The following is a 21,298-nucleotide window of genomic DNA, read 5'->3' on the forward strand; positions in this document are numbered from 1 at the left end:
GCTTGTAGATATCGTATCTCAAAGTGTGGAACGGCGTTACTGTTGCCGTGCCAACCTGACACAAACAGCAGCGCGCGGGGGAGTGTCCTGTCTGCAGGTGTAATCTTCATGTTTGCGCCTCCAAACCTGCAGTGTTTGTCCAGGCTTGCTCAGAACACGTTTTCGGATGTCTGCTACGTAAACTGTGCGTGACCCCTCTCACTGGGATGGAAAGCAACAGACTTAATTACAGCTTCTATATCTTTTATTGACTCTTTTCCAGGACCTGCAAATCTCCCACACAACAAAATCATGTGATGGAGCTTCTTCCTCTGCAAGGATTGTCTTTCCAATGAATAAGCAGCTGAAGACCATGAAGACTTTCAATTTAAAAATCTTCAAGTGGATTTATTTTGGTTTTCCTAGTGGCGTGAACTCCTCTTTGCCCCATGTTTGCTCATCTATTATTTAAGCAGTTGGATGTGGTTCCCTGGGTGATAATAAAGTCATCATGAGCTCGTCCAAAGCCAGAACTGAGATGCATGGAGCGGGTGAGCGGGGATGTGGGACTGCAGCGCCATTCTCCAGATGGACGCTCTGCCCTGTCCCTTTTGTCCCCCACCTTGTCCTACTGCTATGCTCTGTGGTGTCCCCGTCGCTGTCTATTCACATGGAGTACATCGAGAGCCACAGCGAATTCACCTGTGAGCCCATCAGACTGAGAATGTGCCAGGACCTGCCTTACAACACCACCTTCATGCCCAATCTGTTGAATCATTATGACCAGCAGACAGCAGCGCTCGCCATGGAGGTACGTCTTTGTGTCATGGTCACAGAAAAACACCGCCTTCACACCACTCTTAAAATTACACTTTTAATACATTATAATAATACATATCAACCATATAAAAATAACACCATTAGGCCCCATCTTGGCTTTTAATCCAGTGATTTACATATTATTCTGTTTGTTTAGTCTATATTTTACACCAAACCCCGTCTTTCGATGTTCATAAACAGCATATGAACGGTATAGACACAGGTCTGTCATAAAGAGGATATTGCGAAGAGCTTAAGAAAACATAAGTGAAATGTAAACATGTACAAGGCAGCCCTCGCCAATTTCGCATTACGGCGCATCAGGCATCTGCTAAGGACAATGGCACTTCAGACCTTTATATTACATTGGCTTCCATTTTTATTTGAACAAATAATACAATTATGGCAAGGTGCGTGAAAGAAAAATACAATTTATTTTATTGCAAAGTTTGGCAAATCTAGTATTTGTTTATTTCACCGGCAGAAAAAGACTCTGGAAACCATATCTGCATCTAGTGGTTGTAGTACAAGGCTGTGGTTGTTTTTTCTTGCGCTGCACTTCAGAGACCTAAAATATCAAAGGGTTAACAAGAACAGTGAAACATTTGAGGAAAGGCGATACCTGCTCCTTCCTTATGTTACACTCCATCTTCCTTCTCCAGTTACTCTTCCATGCGGACGCAGATGGATGCATAAGCAGCTACTCTTATCCTTTCATGTCTGAAGACAGACAGGCAATTTGTCTGACCACTGCCTCCAGGAAGCAGAAGTGCTATACTTAAGTAATTAATAATAAAGAAGTAGTGGGTTTTAGTGCAAGAGGTGCTGCATTTTACACACCAAACACTGTTGTTACACAGCTTTGGAGCAGATCATATTGCCTCTCTTTCATACCCCTTTGTTACACTCCAGAGAGAGAGACGAGGTGTTGCTCAATGGCAAGATTGTAATTACCTTGTCAGCGTAAGTATTTATTAGAACTAGTGGCAATGTCGCCTGAAGACTGCTGGGTGTGGTACCTTTTAACAAACTGCTGGTCAAAATGGGCGTATAAAATGTTTGCAAAGCCATTTTTCTTGGCAAGTGAGTGGTTTCAGTGGTATAGTTCTTAAGGTACCTGCTGATGGTGATAAACAACCTTTTGCTACAGCGCTCTTAAAGATAGAATCATTGTGAGAAAGCAGATGCATTCAGATAAATTATCACTACCTCCAGCTGTTCAGAGAAGCCAGATTAAATTACGCCTGTTGAAATCTGGAAGACCAATGTATCTCACAGCTTTTTGAATAATGATTTTCAAGGCCGACAAGTCAACCAATACAATTCCAATGTTCCAGTTTTATATGTTATCCTATTAAAATACACTCTTAGTACGTGGTGTACCTAATAAAGTGGCCCCAGGGTGCTTGGGATCCCCGTTTCTTCAAGGTTATTGTGTGTATGCATGTATTCTCACACCAGAGACCCGCTCGCTCTGACCTGTGGCATTTCAAGGGCATTAAAACCACAGAGGCAATTCTCACTGCATAATTTCCTACCGTTTTTAGATTAGTCAGTGTATGCCTTAAGGATGTGTGGATCCTGCCAGTTTATGAAATATCTCAGGCCAGTCCATGTTGGATTTGTAGCCTGTATATTTTCATTCTAACTCACCAATATCTTCGTTACTGTGCTGCTTGATTTGCTTTTATTGGATTTAGGAGCCTGAAAATGTGTCACAATACTGACATTTCAAGCCCTATGTCAATGCTGGGGAAAAGCTTCAATAGCTTCAACCAATTTTGATTTATGAAACTGTAGCATATATTTAATGAATGCAAAGTAGATTGATGTAGTGTATTGATCCCGGTGTCATTTACCATCTCCATAATGATTACATTTTTATTCAATACACTATAATATCATTTTTAAATCAAGATAATAGTTGATTTTATTTTACCATTTGGCTCTACTACATTTGATCCAGATAGTTACAAACTGTTCAGAAATAAATAGGCTACACTTAATTGTATTGTTCAATTCGGTATCTAGTTTGTCTCTGTATTTGTCTCTTTTCTGTATTTTTGACAAATTAGCCTATCCATCATCTGTATTTGATGCAGAAAACCCCTTGTCATACACTGCTTAGTTTTTTTGCTTTTGTAGAGTGACAGTTTTGGTTGTGCTTGATGCGTTCTTAATGACCGTCATTGCGCTGTGATAAGATTCACTCGGCACATTAAGGACGAGGCACAAATCAAGCCAATTCCCAAGGCGTCATGTCAAAACACGCCATGCAAGGGATTGTAAGAAGCATCTGTTGTTGAACTTGATTTAACCCAGCTGAAGCAGAGGCCTGTAACTGACACCCGCCGTCCCTGCAGCAGTCATAAGGAGGCGGCTTTCAGGCGACGCGGAGTGGCAACACGAGCCGCACTGGTTCCTATGACTTGGCAGGGAGATTTGATAATGTATGTCACGAGAAACTGTTTACATCTTAGCAGCTATTCTGTGTGTTCAAGAAGTGTGTGCTGAAGAAGTGTATTGATTTTACTGTTGAATTAGTAGCTGCTGTATGTCAAGCTTGTACTTATCTAGCATCTGTATCTTCTCGGGAATTCTTCACATTATGTTCAGTCGGCGTCCACGCCTCTTTTGTCTCCAGTGGTCATGCTGTGTTGCTGTCTATTGATGAAAATAACGCTGTCATCAAAACCTCCCCGTCCCATAAAACATTGCTCCCTCATCACTGCCATTTTAAAGCCTCATCAAACCTACATTATTTTCAAGGCGTATGATGTCGGTATGTGATGACAAACGTGCTACTGTCCCCCCCCGTTTTTGATTGACAGTCGGATCGTCCACTGCGGTGCTTCTGTGTGTAATTAATGGGAGTGGCTTTGAGCTAACTGGGCACAAGTACTTCCTGTGACTGACGGAGTGATTGACAGGTGGTTGAACAGAGCAGCTGTCCACTCTCACTAGTGCTGCTAACTAGCTGCTAATCTCTCTTTCAGCACCACAATGAAGTCATTGATTCCCACACACTAACTGCCTCCCCATCTGCCTCCCCGTACTTCATTAAGAGCACATATTAAAGCAGGAGGAGCGGAAGAAGGTTGAGGTATACCTTTTGTGGCACAAAAGGGCTGAATGGTCTTGAATTGAGATTTTTCTGACAAATAATGAGAGTGTGTGATTAGATTTGCTATTATGTTTTCAAATAAAAATTCACTCGTCCAGATGCATTTGGGACGAGACAGTATATGAGCCACTAACTAATCACTTTCAGAACATGTTTAAACTACAGTATATGGAGCTCACCAGTGACCGCCCACAGCTTGGTCATATTTCCAGGCATTTTTTCCAGATTCTGGGGAAAAAAAAGGGAAATGTTTGAAATCAGAATGTGGTAAGTAATGAGCAGAAGACCTATGCATTTATTTAAATGGCAAGGTATTAATCACATTTTGCATTTGTTTTTTTGTTATGGACATTAGTTACCACAGAGCTGCTTAGCCCCCATCGTGCTTTTGAACCCCCTAATATTCGTTTTTTTTTTTCTGAAAAGCCCATGGCAAAAATGAACGAGATGAACTTCGAAGTGGGCGGGACTGGTGAGGGGTCAATTAAAATGTATGTATGTATTTGTTGTCATTCGTACGTATGTATTTCTTGTCATTAGTATGTATGTATTTGTATGTAGTTGTTATTAGTATGTATGTATTTGTTATTAGTATGTATGTATGTATTAGTTATTAGTATGTATTTGTTATTAGTATGTATTTGTTATTAGTATGTATTTGGTGTGTGTGTGTGTGTGTGTGTGTGTGTGTGTGTGTGTGTGTGTGTGTGTGTGTGTGTGTGTGTGTGTGTGTGTGTGTGTGTGTGTGTGTGTGTGTGTGTGTGTGTGTGTGTGTGTGTGTGTGTGTGTGTGTGTGTGTGTGTGTGTGTGTGTGTGTGTGTGTGTGTGTGTGTGTGTGTGTGTGTGTGTGTGTGTGTGTGTGTGTGTGTGTGTGTGTGTGTGTGTGTGTGTGTGTGTGTGTGTGTGTGTGTGTGTGTGTGTGTGTGTGTGTGTGTGTTCTCTTCAATAACAAAATCAGATATACAAGGCAAACAAACATACAGGCCATACAATATGTCACATTCTCATGGCATTCCCTATTTATTTCAATGTTGTTTTTTTTCACAATAATGTTCTGAGGTTCTTTATATTGGATAAAAAAAATGAATCTATTGTCTTCTTGCTTCTGTGGTGCATGGGACACACACATTTATGTTGAAGCAAACGACTCTAGTCTTTATGATACGTGTATGGTGTTTGTTTGTCTATGTTAGGTTAATAATGTCTGACTTAAATGTGCTTGTGTGGCCTGCACGGCCCATCTGCTGCAGCGTGTTAGGAATCCCAAAGGATGCACTGAGGGTCGCGACATTACTTGAAGTCTGTGCATATAATTAGACGGACCGGGATTAGTCGCATATTATGACGTCATCAGGATCATGTTCCAACTCTAAAGCAAAGAAACAGCAATTCTATAGGTTGATTTTGTCGTGTTATTACGTGATGATTTGAGAGCGGCGTGAACCCTCTATTGTTTAGGCTAATCAAGATGAGAGAGGAGTGGCTAACATGGCCAATGAAATGTGTACAAGAGTATATTGGGAATACTTTGACAAGTATTGCAACATATTTCATTTTCGTCTAGGATTCTGTTAAAAATTCAACTTTTAAACTCAACCAGTAGCTCAAACTTGCAATTTTTTACTTGCATGATTTGGAATGTAGATGTTTTAAATGTGTTTTTAAGAATGGAAATTATACTTTTTTCTTAAATTAAGCAAATACAATAATCCCATGCATTTCAGAACATGTTTGTGGCTGGCAGGTTTTCAAAGGAAGGAAGGACAATTTGTTTGTTTGCGAGGGAAAATCACGTTAGCCAAAGAATTGCTGTCCTTGTAATCTGCTAATTGCGATTTGCAGCAATTCAAATTGCGATTTTGATTCAAGGTGCGTTATAGGCTACTAGAGCTGCAAGATATATCAATAGAAGAGAACGTAAACGTGCATATTTTAAGGCATTATGGGCTGCATGATAATTCTCTATGCTTCAAAATGGTACCTTGAGTGTATGTGAAAACAGAATAAAAATGTCACCAGTCTTTGGACACGGCCGTCTGTGGCGTTTGTGTTACACTTAGCATGGGGTCCTGTCCTTCAAATTAACTGCACCATTCGGGAAAGGCCACGGGGAGGGTCCCTCTCAAAAACAATGTGTGTGTGCCAAATTTAAAGAGTTGGGGCTTGTTGCGTTGAAGTACGGGGAGTCATTGTGTGCGTGTGAATACGTGGCAGCTCATTGATGTCTGTGTGTCCGTGTGCATGTACCGAGAGCGACTGAAGAGGCTGCAAACCCTTTTCACTCATAGACACACCGGCCCTCGTCGAGTTTTAAAGTTCTCGTTGATTATCCAGCTCCTTCTGTCGGGGTCTATTGAGGCAGTCAGCCCAAATGAAGCAATCATTTATTTATGCGTAGAACAAAGCAACTGCCTGATGCTGGTTTTGGCAACGCATTCCTATCAGCAAAGCTCCCAGTGCCGTTTATCCTGCTCCGCAATGCCCAATGGGAGATTTGAAGGGGATTGTTTAGTGCTTGAATACTGCTTTGTGGTCCACATTAAAATACAAAAATACTTCTGCATGGTGAGGCATATTTATACTTCTTCACAAGATATGTGTGAAATAACGCGCGGGACTTGTTGGCAAGTTTTGAAAGTTTGTGTTAACTAGCTAGTAAATTTCACACTTAGCCTGGGTGCATTCTTCCAGGACAGGAAACGTCACTCATATTGCCTGTCCCAGTATTGAAATAAAATAAGGAAATTGGATAAATGGAGCAGCAGATATTAAGCAGGAAATTAGAGCTTAATAATGCAAGTTGGACCAAGTTGGTAGTTTTAAGAATCTTTTTTTATGACTTGAGGTTTTGTTGTGCTGCATGATGCTGATACAACATAAATATAGGTTATCCGGGTCTTAAGGTCCTAATCTGAACCCATGACCCAGCCTGGGAGCTGTGTGTGGAGTGAGTAATGTTTAACCCTCAGTGCTAAGCTCTCAAACACACTCACCAACACTGTATCAATGATCCCCTTTTCATGCAAAAGCCACTGTAGCATGTCAGGGATAAGTTCATCACGTCAGGTCCAACAGGAGCTTTTATTGTCAACGCTAACCACAAGCTTGTATTAATCTAATATATGGTCATCCTCTCACTCTATGAATTGGAATGTGTGAATGTTTCACCTCCTGCTCATTACAATGGTCAGTGTTTGTATAGAGAGTCTCACTTTATGCATAATGATTGGTTTTGGCGTGATAGAATTATTGTTGTAGAGGAGGGGAAAAACCATCCAAACTTCTCATATAAATTATACAGTTGGGCAGGCTCATTTTTTACTAATACTTCTGTTTTGTGTTCATGATGATCTTAAAGGATTTCGAGGAATATGAAGACATGCTGCAGGATTATCATAAATGCTTGAGCAGCAGATTCTACAACGTGAATAGGATTGAGAGGTCTGGTGAACAGTGTTGCTCAAATCCAATATTGGGTTAAATTAATTGTGTGAGAAAAAAATCTTTATACGACGGGGCTAATTAGGCTCGGCAATGCAGTTCACTCAAGTGTTATTTCTTGTACATTTTTTGTTCTGAACGTTTGGATGTGCTACATTTAAAAAAAAAAAATAGAAAATGATAACGTCAGCCTGGCTGAGGTGAGGAAATGTGTAGGTGCCCTCACATTGGGCCTCATTGTTTTGCCGTTACCATCTCTGTATTGTTAAAGCTGACCCTCTCGCCTCGCTTCTCCCAGTCCTTTTCTTCCCGTTTTCACACTTTCTCTGTCGCTTGTTATTTAAGCTTGTTGTTCATACTTTTTGGATGGTTTCCCCCATTTAGAGAAGTCTATAATGCGGGTGTGTGGCAGGGTTTGTGTGTTCTCCTCCCTGTGCCGTTGTCACCTGTTACCATGGCAGTTAAATAGGCCTCGAGGAAGGACGAGGAATGGGGGGGGGGGTGAGGAGCGTGTGTGAATGGGGAGCAGGGGGCGAGGGCGAGTGCATGATCGGGAATAAACCTGCAGGACAAAGGCGGTGAGACGCAACCATGTTATCAATCAGACAAAGGAATTCATATCAGATATACTTCCAAAGTCCTCATCGAAGTCTGCAGATTATATAAACTTGCAGCAGAAAAAAGTACAATGACTTGAAGAAATCCCACAACATCTATTCTAAGAGTTGGAAGTACACTTTTATTGGGTTGATTTGTTGGTTGGATATTAAAAGCGACTGTTGCTGGGATTCTTGCTTTAAAGTAGAGTAACCAAAATGTGTACTTGACTAACGTTTCTTTTAAATGTTACTGGTACTTCTCAAGTAGAAGTAAAAAGTAGTGACCCAAGTAAGTGTTTGAACGTATTTGGAGTATTGAGTGCATCAAATGTATCTAAAATCTGATTTGATTAATACGTTCATGGGATCATGCAGACAAACATTAGATAAAATACAAAAAGACACAATATGGCACAAAACAAGTCATCTGATTTTGAACATGGCTGCAAATTTTAACAAATTTAATATTGTTGACCTTAAATTGTCATGACGTCAGAAAACTTACTCTAAAAAGTACAATTTATGTAAAAAGTGTCTCCAAGTAAATCTAGCTCTCAATACTTCCCACCTCTGTTTTTGAGCCGTCTAGAGTTCAGTCTCCCACGTTATTAACGCACAAAAGATGCACGAGCAGATCTCAGCCTAAGGATTTAGTTGGATATAAAAATCAGTAAAAATCTCTATTATAATTAAAATGTGTTTCTAGATCTACTGCTAAAAAGTAACCTCCTTGACAAAGCCGGGAAAAGGTGCTGATTAGATGTTTAACAAGACATGAATTACATTTTGTGTCAGACGGGAAACACTTAATTAGAAAGTTTATCATGGTGGAGGTTTTTGTTGCAACTACAGCTATAAAACTACAAGGACGTTCAAAGGTGGTGTAACCCTTATTGAACTTTAACCATTTCCCCTCATTGATGCTCTAAGTGACACTGCTGGGAATAAGACACTTGGCAAAGTACAACCTGCAATTAAATACGGCTTCTGCAGACATGATTCAGTAGTCAACAGTTCATCTGAAAGAAAAGGGGTGTTTAACTGTCTGTTCTAACTGTACAATGACATAATCCCTTTTCAGACTTACCAGAATCGTAAGTGTTGTTTGATTATACAGAGACAAATTACAGGCAAAATCATGGCCCATAAAGTTAAAGTGAAGTCTGAATCTGCCAAGCACCTGTCGTGTGGCTCAGACTAGTGATTATATCTGATCTTTGAGGAATCACCACAGAAAATTGCCAAGCTGTCCATATTAGTTTGACACAGGTTTTGAGTCAAATGCCCTCTGTGACCCAGCTTTTTGAATTTATCACAGCTTGGGACCAGAGAGTGTAGCGTGTGGGAGGCTGCAGTAATAATGTTGCTTAGCCATCTCTTCAAATATGAAATGACAGGTGGAATAAAGATGTAAAAGCCTATGAATGCTAATGTAGAGGGGAGGGATTTATGTCAGCGTAATTGCGCAGAGTAAATGCATGCCAAGAAAATTACAAATAATTGGGGAAAAAACAGAGATAGGAGGAGAGGAGGGGATGTGAACGTGAAGGGGAATGCTATTAATGGCTTTGTCTGCCGCTTGTGACTGAAGGATGGTTGGTCGCGGATAAACGCAGGAGTGAATGAAAGCGCGAGAGAGTGTGAGAGAAGGGTGCCCCTTTCTTCACTGTCTATTCAGAGATTAGCGACGAGAGCATCACGGTCTGCTCAGTTGGCTATTCATGACCAACGCCTGTCTGTCCCCCGAGCGTGAGCGAGGAGAAGCCGGCGCACAGCCAGAACTACCGTGCATATGTGTCCCGGTGGAAGTGCCCGCAGTATGAATGTATATCCAAAATGTATTTATGCTGCATTATGGAGCGTGCAGGCTCAAAATGGCAAATTGCAATCCAGACAGCAAGTCCACAGGTGAGAGGCAGAAGCAATAACTCTGGGTTTAAAGTGTATGAAATAAGCAGAGAGCTGGTGAGGAAAATATCAGAGGGTATGGTAAGTGTATTGTAATTGAGATATTGTGGGAGCTTTGCACTCTTTCCTCTTCTGTCTCTAAAATCCATGACCTGAGGCAAAAGACAAAAGAAAAAATATATAGAGTTTTGCCACCATCATTTATATTTTGAAATGTATGACACAAAACTACCGTGGTAGTTGATATCTTTGACAATAGTTATTGTAGGTTAACAGTTCAGGACTTATCTGTTTATTAATCTCCAAGAGCCAAGAATCATATGTTTTATGTCTTACACAGTGTCACACCAAGGTTTTTGAATCAATAGCAAAACTGTTGTTATAGTTGTATAGACGTTAGTGTTGTTACAATACTTGATTTGGAATATACAGAAAAAGCTTACTAATAATAAATGTCATGTGTTCTTATCTGAGATATGATAAGATTAGGACTATTCTAAAACTATTCTGGAAAGGTCAAACTTTGTACTATTTATGCATTTTTTTCTATTTTATTTTAATTAAATCATTAATTCTATATTTAGAATAAAACATTTCAGTAACTGTTAAGTTATTTTTTATTTGGTGGTATTCGGATAAAATCAAATGAATAAATGGCAGTATCCTTGCATTTTAGGCTTCAAAAACTCATGGTATTGGTGAGAAAATAAAGAAAACACCACTGCATGTGTGATTTCTTTAATCCCTTCTGGGATTTTTAAAGTATTCGTTTAATCAATAGTCTGTTATATATATATATTATATATATATATATATATTACATACCGGTAGTAAAAGTAAAACATAACAATCATGAGAGTCGTAGGCAGCAAGAATGAGGAATTTCAGTTTAAAATATGCACCAAAAAAGCACTACTACATAATGAAGTACTTTTTTTATCTGGCTGTTTGGTGACAATATCACACTTTTTATCCACAAAGTTTAATTTCATAAAGCTAGTAAGGAATGGTCATCATTATACACTATACAAATTATTTTTACTGTTGTTTGGTCTTAATGCCAGATATGGAGAATAATCAAAACATGTGTCTCCTCACAATGATTATAACATTGTGACATCACTTGTAATAAATAAATAAATAAATAAATGCATAACAAACAGTGAAAAAAACATGAAGCTGTATTAATCCTATGTTTAAACTATAATACTTCAAGTGAAAGTATTCTAAGTGTCAGAATACAGTACTCTGGTTGAACCATGTAACTGGGCATGTTACAAAATACATCTTAATGCAGGTATTATTATATTTTGCATCCAAACACGTTGCTATGGCATTCATCCCATCGTTGCTCAATAGCATTGCAGATTGAGATGTCCCAGTTTGCTAATGCAGGGAAAGTTCTCGTGGTCTGTCATGATTTGTGCTTCGAGCCTGAGCGTCTAAGTTCTGTCCAAACCCAGGAGCACAGAGTGGATTCCGACAGCCTTGGCACCGGAGGAAGAATAGAGCCGAGCCTATTGGGGACGTGTGCAGAACGGCTTAAGGCAGGTTTAGTCAGAACATCACCAGGTAGTGCACTTGGCACAGGAAAAAATGCTGATTTACATATTTATTGCTGCAGGGTTTATTCATAGTAGTGATCGGCTGTGGATGGTTTTATCCTGCAGATGACCTTTATTAACACTATACTCACCAGAACATTTATAGTGCAACGCAATTATTAAGCAGTTAGAATGGGCGTTTGCCAGACTTAGCGGCTTATTGGTTGCTTTTTTATTTTATTTCATGTAATTGGCTTAGTACAAATGTTATGCTATTACCTGCCTTCATACTGTATCCTGATACATGCATACACTGATACATTCATATATTACTGGGATGATGAGCTTTTGTTCTACCGATACGTGCTATGGGAGGACGCATACTAATCCTCTAATAATGAGAAATACTGAACCAGTTGTAATTTTTAAAATGCCGTGTATCATTTTGTAAAAACTCCACTATTACAGCTGTAATTTTGCCTGGATTTCTTTTTAAATCAATATAAAGGACAGTGTATAGGCAAAGAATGTATTAAATGCAAATGAACTATAAGCTTTAGCTCCGAGATTGCCAAGACTTGAACACAGGGCTAGATCTACGTGCGGGTACTTTTGGTTGTTTGTTTGGGGGCACGGACCCAACATTCTGCCACCTCAATCAGATCAGAGCACAAAGCTGGTGACATTTTCCGGATGTTTTCAGGTTCTCGCTCTTAGATACTTCTTCCAATCCATTTGACTCCCTAATCCACCGGGAAAGAGCTCTTTTCTCCACTCCACGGCAGTTCTCTCCTTGCTTCTCTTTCATTCTGCCCTCCGACTTTAGTCAATGCATGTATGAGTTTCTGCAGAGTGGGATAACTGGATTTTCTGGGAGTAACGTGCCGCACACATGCAAAACGCCAATGACAGAACATCTATGGCAAATGGCAATAGAGCTTGGGCATCACAAACTTTAGATTACAGGTCAGATGTGCACAACATCCATCCAGCCAAATCCATATGAAACGCAAACAAAAAAGCTGTGTAACGTCCTGCTCTGATGCTCGGTCAATACTGGTAAATACATGTATTATCACACTTTAATGGGGTTTAGTATGTTGCCCATTGGTTTGACATTCATTGAAAATATTCTATGATGTGTGACGACTCACTCTGAGCTCCAGTTTTATGGAAGGGGAAAATGTTCACTAAAATGTGGGTTTCTGGCATTGTTAGACAGGACAGCGTGAAAGGGGGAGAGACGGGGGAGAGACGGGGAAGAGACAGGCAACAAATGATTCAGGCCCGGAATCAAATGCACGACACCTGTAAATAGAACATATGAAGACCACAATAACTTGGGTAAATTCATTACCTCAGTGTATACATTTTTCCATTCCCATTTACTTGTTGTAAATGATTTGTCTGCTAAACACATACTGAGTTGTACTATGTGACATATACGCTTTCCTTCAGCTTCTTTTTTATTTTACTTTTTTCTAACTCCTGCCCCATGGGTTTCTTTGGACATAGAAGGAGTGGGGTGAAAGAAACTTAATCCTTCTATTGAACAAGAGGTGGACTGGTCGGGGGGGGGCTTTTTCCATTTTATCCCTTGTCAAAAAAACTACTCTGCATCTCCCTTCACTTACACAAAGCCTGCAATTAGTTGTCCTAAATAACACACATTACAACATTTTAGAGAGTAATGTCTAGTTAAAGTAATTTCACCGAGGAATGAATAGTAATCAGACGTTGACATTGATGTATGACATATGCTAACACTACATTATTAAAAAGAAATTCCCACAAATTTGCTTGCCAAATGTCTAAGGGCAAGTTGCTATTTGTATAGTTTTAACAGACAAGATGTTATTTTTGTAGGATACTTTCAGAATATTCTAGCAAAAAAGATCTGGCCTCAGTCTATTGTATATCTGCGGAATAAAAAACATGTATACGCATTAGCATATACATGGATAAACGTGAGTAACAGAAAATTGAACATATATTCACTGCTAAGACTGCTTGTATTAATTTTTTCTTTTCTAAATTTCTATGGATAAAGTAAATTGCGTGACTGCTGAGCTCCTCCTCTCTCTGTAGGAGGTACAGCTAAGCCACGTTATAATATTCCCTTTGTGACGGTTGTTCAGGGCAATTGCCATTGATTGACAGAATAATTGTACGCAGACAGTACACCTCTGCACATGCTCAAATCGTTTTTTAGAAAGGCATAAGTGGAATGTACAACAACATAACCTCACGTATCCAAAAAGAACTGGTGAAATGGGCACAAACACAAAGACGTCACACACTGTAAGAAGAAACAAGAAGAAAGGCTCCATCCTGGCGGCACCGGACACTCTCATGTAAAACTACCACTGCTACTCAGCTAAGTGAAGCCCCGGGCGACAGTCAGGGGCCGCTGCCACTGAGATACCAACAAGCAGCACTTGTGTGGTTTAGCTTTGTAGATTAGAAGGCTATGCAATACAACAAAACACATTTCATTTATTGAGACTCACACGAAGGACACGAGATAAAATGTAGGTAGAGCTCTTTTGGTTCTGACAGATTATCTGACAGTTTATCACTGTACGTCTCTGCTCCCCAGATTACGTAATTTATTCAGTTTGAAAATATACTGAGATTATGTGTAGCAATGACTAAAACACATAGACAAATAATTGTATTGCATTTCAATAGCAGTGGTGATACATACATAGAGAGAATTTATTTATACAGGGCAAAACCAAATGTCTCCTTGTCATTGGTACCTTGTCAAATACAAAACACAAATAAAACCAAGAAACACATGATACCCCAATAAAATGTAAAGTAAAATATTCAAACATAATCAATAAAATTAACAAATACCTCAAAACACACTTGCAAATAATAATAATAATTCTATGGATGGTTTCTAACCAGAGCTTCAAATTCACTGGTTAGAGAATAGGTTTTACTGCCAGTGAACAAAATTCACAAACTAGGAACATGAAACAATGAATAATTATAGTTTTTTTAAAAACAACGTTGATCAAAAACAATATTAAGGTGTGAACATTATATATTTATATACTTTTTTATTTATATTTATAATATGCTAAATAAATACTCTTTTGTGTACAGCATTGGATTACTTTGTAATTTTGAACTTTTTAATATTTTACATTTTAAATGTTGGTCTAATCTCTCATTTTGAATATATATTTGGATGGCTTTAATGTGCACTAGTTCTTCCAGCAATCATATCACATCTAGTTTCCTTTCCGTGCCTGTGATTAAAGTTTGCGTGCAAACATACAAGAGAAATCAGCCAGATGTAAAATATTGAAGTACAGTAAGTGGTTTTGTCCAGTGTGTAGGCTCGGGCTGTATGCGCGAACAGCTGAAAACTATGTCACAGCGCTCATGCACCAGTGCACCCATTTACTGGTGGAGCATGTACAATGTGTAGATCTGGAGCACCGCAATTGAGAACGATCAAAACATACTCAACAGGGCCAACTGTACTCAAAATATGGACATAAAACACACATAAAAGCACTGAGCCATGCACCTCTGTACATATGTATTCACTGAGTTTGTAAAGAGATACTGTAGACTTTGTAGTGAGCAATCACCCCAAGTGCCCTCTTTTCACATCTACTAATTGAACAGTGATGCTATGTGCAGCAAGTGTTTTGTTTTAGACTAATCCTCATTCATTATCCGACTGCTCTGCTCCGATCTGTAACATGTTCTGAACATTTTGGGTTTACTTACTGTTTTCACAATTTGCACATCTCACACAACTGAACACTTTGCTCTCCATTGTCCGTTGCTGTGGATACTTTCTAGCCGCCTTCAATGTTGCCAGTGCATATTATTGATATGTGTGTCCCAAATCTCAGCGGGACTTTCCTGGTTAAATGAAGAATAAATAAATAATACCATCAACACAGTAAAGAATGACCTTGAAATGACTTGGCCTTTAATATTTCTTAAACATACATACTCATCATCATTCATAACACTGAAAACTCATGTATAAGTAAGTATTTACTTATTTAACTGCTCTATTTCTCTATTCTCTATTTAGAAGAATGGTCATTTTGTGCTTGATAGAAACATGATCATCTTCTGCCCGCTGATGCCTCTGACTCTTTGACCTTTCCCTGCCTCCTCCGGGAGCTGAATGTATATTAGCCTGCTGTCTGTTTGCTCAGTGTGTTAGCATACGGCTGTGACTGCAGCCTGTCTTTGCAGTACCTCACTTCAAAAGCCTGCTTGGTGATACGATTGGAGCTGTACATATTTCATGAGCTTCTACAGAGTTGTATGTATCCTTCAGCAGTGAACATCCCAGCTTCATCCTCTCTGATGACTATTTTTGGTTTAATATGAGCTGCTCAGCAGTTCAGTTCCCTCGCAGCTTGTTTGTGCTTAACTGCAAACTGTACAGACTTAATAACGATTTAATCAGAGAACTTTGTGGAAAATGTTGATATCCTAGAGCTCACAATTCCCTTTTTAGGCCTGAGCGCCACAAGCTGGCGAGAGGCCTATTAGCATGTGTGATAAAGTGCCCCTCAGTGACCAGGGACCCACACCATGATGCTCGCACTTTCCGAAAATGTATATTTGATCATATTTGAAAAATGGGAATTCTCTTGTTACTGTTGTTTTGGGATGTATCATTATTTTGTTTCTCTCCTGCAGCCGTTCCACCCCTTGGTAAACCTGGTGTGCAGCGCTGACCTGAGGATGTTCCTGTGTTCCCTTTATGCCCCGGTGTGCACCGAGTACGGCCGGGTGTCCATGCCGTGTCGAGGTATATGCCAGAGAGCTAAAGACGAGTGTCACAACCTCATGGAGATATTTGGATTATTCTGGCCAGAAGACATGGATTGTAGCAGGTGTGTTTGGATACTCTTCAGTCAACACCAACTGTGAAGTGAATATTCAAAAACGCAGTCTCTATTGTCACAGACACAATTACAAATCACAGAACGGCAACTATTTAGGTAATATTATGCTTTCTGTGGGAAATAAACTATCCTGTCTCCCCTCCTGTCTTATTTCATATAAAAACGGATTATTCTAGTCCAAGTTTGTTGTGCATTTAGTGTTCTCTCAAAGGGTGAGTTCAAATATATTATTGCAAACCAAATCAGAACATGTATCAGATATTTGTTTTCCATAATCATTCATCCCTAGTCCCCACAGCAGACTTTATAAATACTGTGTTAAGACTATTTCTGTCTTGTTCAGGTTTCCAGACTGTGATGAGTCTTATCCTCGTCCTGAGGACTTGCAGACCAGCCCTGAACCTACGGACCAGTCGTCACTGACGGTGCAGAGAGACTATGGATTCTGGTGTCCCAGAGAGCTGAAGATCGAACCTGAGCTGGGATACACCTTTATGGGCAGGAAGGACTGTTCTCCTCCCTGTCCTTCAATGTATTTCAGCCAGAAAGAGCTGACCTTTATGCGTTACTTCATTGGGGTTATATCCATCCTCTGCCTCTCTGCAACTCTCTTCACCTTTTTGACGTTTCTCATTGATGTTACAAGGTTGGAACCTCTTTATGATCATCTTACGTCATGTTGTACTTGTAACATTGTCTCAAATTTAAAAGTGTCTCGTTTGTCTTTAGGTTCAGATATCCAGAGCGGCCGATCATCTTCTATGCTGTGTGTTATGTCATGGTCTCGCTGGTGTTTTTCCTTGGTTTTCTTTTGGAGGAAAGAGTGGCATGTAACTCTGCCAGCCCTGCCCAGTTCAAAGCTGCAACCATCACACAGGGCTCACACAACAAAGTAAGATGTCCCATGTGTTTTGATGAGTTAGTTAGTTCATCTGAAAACACCTGATACTATCTTCCCCTTCAGGTGTGCACGGTGTTCTTCATGGTGCTGTACTTCTTCACCATGGCGGGCTCCGTGTGGTGGGTCATACTGACAATCACTTGGTTCCTGGCTGCCGTTCCTAAATGGGGCAGCGAGGCCATAGAGAAGAAAGCACTCCTCTTTCATGCGCTCGCCTGGGGCCTCCCAGGGGCCTTGACCGTCACCCTGCTGGCCCTCAACAAAATTGAAGGAGATGGGATCAGTGGAGTGTGTTTCATAGGACTGTATGACATAGACACGCTGAGGTGGTTTGTTCTGGCACCGCTTTCCTTCAACGTGGCAGTGAGTGGGATAAAGGAGTGGGTGGAAGATGCAGATGTGTGTGTGGAGGAACATAAGCTGGATAAAACAATGTAATGTATCTTTTAGCAGCTTTTAATATTTAATCTGCTCTAATAAAGCAGATAACAAACATTTATCTTACTTAGAGATGGACAATATAACAAAAAATGTGTAACAATTGTTTTCCTTATATTGAGCAATCATAATTTTCCGTTTGATTTTATTCACCTTATTCACCTCCAAAGTCTGTCCTCTGCTCCAAACCATATACAACATTTAAAAAGTGCACAGCCTCCCTCTTACTTACACCATATTTCTCTGTTTAGGTGGGTGTGGCTCTGCTCTTAGTGGGCATTGTGGCTCTAAACCGCGTCAGGATGGAGATCCCACTGGAGAAGGAGAACCAAACCAAACTGGTCAAGTTCATGATCCGCATGGGCATCTTCTCTGTGCTCTACCTAGTGCCCCTGGTCACTGTGATATGCTGCTATTTTTACGAACACACCTATCGAAACCTTTGGGAAACAATCTGGATGGAGGAGAACTGCAGATTTTATCACATCCCCTGCCCGTATAAGGTATTCACAATTATAATATTCATGTAGTCATATTATGGCTCTAGGCCCAAATATCAGCATTTCTCATTCCAATTTAGGTGCTTTCATGAACACTCAAATTTCATATTTTAACAATTAATAATTGACGAGGAGAGAGGACCCTTGGGTTGACTCGAGGCTGTTTCCTGTCTTGAAGCAGATGTGTTCACAGGTTCATCTCTGCTCGACGCACAAATATTCACCATTCATCACTATCTTAACCCGCAGGCATTCTTTTAAAAAAAAATCACATTTGTCCTCTTAAAGTCCCTCAGGATAGTTGGGCCCTATTTGCTTTTTAAATATTGAAACCATCTACTTAATAATAATAATAATAATAGTCATAATAGATGTATTAATTTATTATGATTTTATTTATTTTAAAATAGATATTGCGCAATAAAAAGTTAACTGATCCTTTTTTCCTCTAAATGTAAATTAAATTATACAAAAAATGAACAAACTCTTTGATCCTTGGACTTTCTTTGGGTTTCTTGAATTTTTACAGTATAATTTCAAAATGTATTAAGTCACAAATGTCTTGGTCAAATTAAACCCGAACAGCCAAAGGGTTTTAACAAACACCATGCCCAGCAGCTTGAAGATAGAGGAGATGGCTTTGTGCTTCATTACCTCAGTTAATTTTCCTGGTGAAAGATAAAATAATGTACGTAACTTCAGCAGTAGAATTTACCCCTCGTGTCTCTGGCTTTTCCTGTTTCCAGTGCACTTCACTCTCTTCTTTGGACTTGCTCGGTCATGCACTGCTGCCTGACGTCTATGAGCCCTTTGTGGGAGTTATTATGAAGCGTAGTGGGGTGTGCTATTCTACACAGCCCATCTCTAAATTATTAACCAAAATAAACCTGCTCAGTCCAGACAGACACATTGCTTGTGAATTTCTATATATGAGTTTCAGAATAATAAGAAATAAAGACTGTTTCCATAGTGATTAACAATTTAAACCAAATCATTTGCTCTTTTGAATGGGGAAAAACTCAAAATGTTGCATAAACCAGGAAGCTGAGACCCATGAATATTTTTTTTCCCATTTTGATCACATTTTTAGGCGTGATAGAGACACGAGCTGTCGTTGTTTTCATTTTCTCTTATAATGGGATCAGTGCTGTCAGAGGTGTGAGTGACAGTGGTCTTAGACAGGACTGGGGCAGGTGCAGCCACTTGTGTTACTGGTGTGCGTGTGTGGACCTTCATAAAGACAGACCCCCCCTAAGTCCAGTGGTAGCTTTGGAATTTCATTATTGCGATGTGTTACATGATCTTTGCCCCTGAGGGATGCGCTTGTTAAGAGCAGCAAATGTATGTATTCTGTACAGTTAAAGATTTAGCTGGTGTTATGTGTCTTCTTTGGAGGTAATTTGTGGATTTCTTAACTAGTCTGGGAAAATTGCATGTTAAGCAAAAACTTTGTAAACTTTTAAAGTTTGTTTTTAGATCAGCATAAAGCTCGTCTTTACTGTGAATTACCCAAGTATACATTTAGCATCTAACAGTAATTCAGTAACAGCAATTCCTTCTTTGTAAGCAAATATCCTTTTCACAAAGGATGCATTTAGCACAACCGCCTGCTCCCTCTGGTGGTGGATAGGCTACACTACATCAGCAGTAAAGAATATTCTGTCCTTTCAAATGATTCTACTTAATTCACGACAATCATTAACCAGCAACTTTGTAAAACACTGTAGTAAATTGTTCTTCTAGTTATATATCTGTTGTTTTTTGTCTTTCAGGTGGAGCAGGCCAGTCATCCATCGATGATTGTGTTCCTTGTTAAATATCTAATGATGCTGGTGGTTGGCATTCCCTCTGTTTTCTGGGTTGGAAGTAAGAAGACGTGTTATGAATGGGCCAATTTTCTACAAGGACGCAGACGCAAAGAGTGAGAATGCAGAGGAAATGTACAAGCCGTCTAATGTGCATATTTAAGTTGTTAACATCTGTTGTCATTCTGGTCCCTGCAGCAGTGGCGTGAATGAGTCTCGCCAGGTTCTTCAGGAGCAGCCGGATTTCACCCAGTCTTTACTGCGTGAACCAAATACACCTGTTGTCCGCAAGTCCAGAGGAACGTCCACCCAGGTAAGACGCACAACATACTTATTACATTAGCATGAATAATAATAATGAATCATATTTTAATCATTGTTACTATGCATCTTTAGGGAACATCCACTCATGCATCCTCGACAAACCTGGCGGTTATTGATGACCTGGACAAACCACAGAGGACACACCACGGACAGCCCTCATCCACCAGGAGCCGAGGTAGCAGTGTCCACAGCAAAGCCAGTTACCACGGCAGCCTCAGACGCACGCAAGGGGAACGGTATAGCAACCATCATCCAGCTTTTTGAAAATACATTTTATATATGTATATTTTTAACTTCTTCTACTATTGACAGGAATGATACAGTGGCTCCACATGCTACAGACGAGCAGAGTTTATGCAGCTCTGTGCCTCCGATTGAGAGGCCAGTGTCCGCTCACAGCAGCCTGCATCAGACTGACAACCACTCCAAACAAGGCAGTCAACGGGACACAGCCGAAGCCCCAAACACTGTGATCACACACGGCACCGGGGCACTTGATTCGCAAGCGCCTGAGAACGATGGCACGAGTGCCTGAACATTCAAAGTTGGTCAAATTAATCAAAGAGCTGTGAATGTTCCCTCTCATCACTAATGGCACTTAAGAAAGACACTTAAGACGGCCGCCGGTTGCTATGGTGAAAAGTGGTAATCAGTGAGGCTGCTCTGGTGGATCTACAGGACTTTTTATAGACCTGTTTTTTTACTCTTGTCATCTGCAGTAATTTCTGCAGCTGAAAAAAACTAAAACATGGGGGAAACCATTATTGAGTCGAAGTGAGTTGGTGAAGAACAAGAAGCTTGTGCAACCATGAACTGAAGTCATATGTTTACTTTCAGATCTGGGAGTCATTTACAGGGTATACAGGATATTGCCTTTGTTACAATCAACACTTTTTGGTAATTACAGACAGAAAACAAGTTTTACAGTTCATCCTCATACTTAAATAACAATAGTGTTACCTTGCACTGTATGAGAGACAAAAATGGGCCTATTATGGTGGACCTTTGTGGTGTGGAC

The 21,298-nt window shown here is 40.0% G+C and overlaps 1 protein-coding gene across 1 annotated transcript; it reads left to right on the top strand.

The window, feature by feature from the left end:
* The first annotated feature begins 110 nt into the window (after positions 1-110).
* LOC140381548 (frizzled-3-like) lies at positions 111-20,903 on the top strand. The gene is made up of 10 exons (XM_072465613.1): positions 111-790; positions 16,104-16,300; positions 16,656-16,958; positions 17,042-17,204; positions 17,277-17,576; positions 17,903-18,154; positions 19,924-20,072; positions 20,155-20,269; positions 20,353-20,516; positions 20,593-20,903. The coding sequence occupies exons 1-10, from the start codon at positions 491-493 to the stop codon at positions 20,813-20,815; spliced, it is 2,166 nt and encodes a 721-aa protein (XP_072321714.1). The 5' UTR covers positions 111-490; the 3' UTR covers positions 20,816-20,903.
* Positions 20,904-21,298: the final 395 nt, after the last annotated feature.

Source organism: Eucyclogobius newberryi, unplaced genomic scaffold, assembly GCF_026437365.1.
Source record: "Eucyclogobius newberryi isolate DKJ021-1_F unplaced genomic scaffold, fEucNew1.0.hap1 SCAF_5, whole genome shotgun sequence".
Lineage (NCBI taxonomy): Eukaryota > Metazoa > Chordata > Actinopteri > Gobiiformes > Gobiidae > Eucyclogobius > Eucyclogobius newberryi.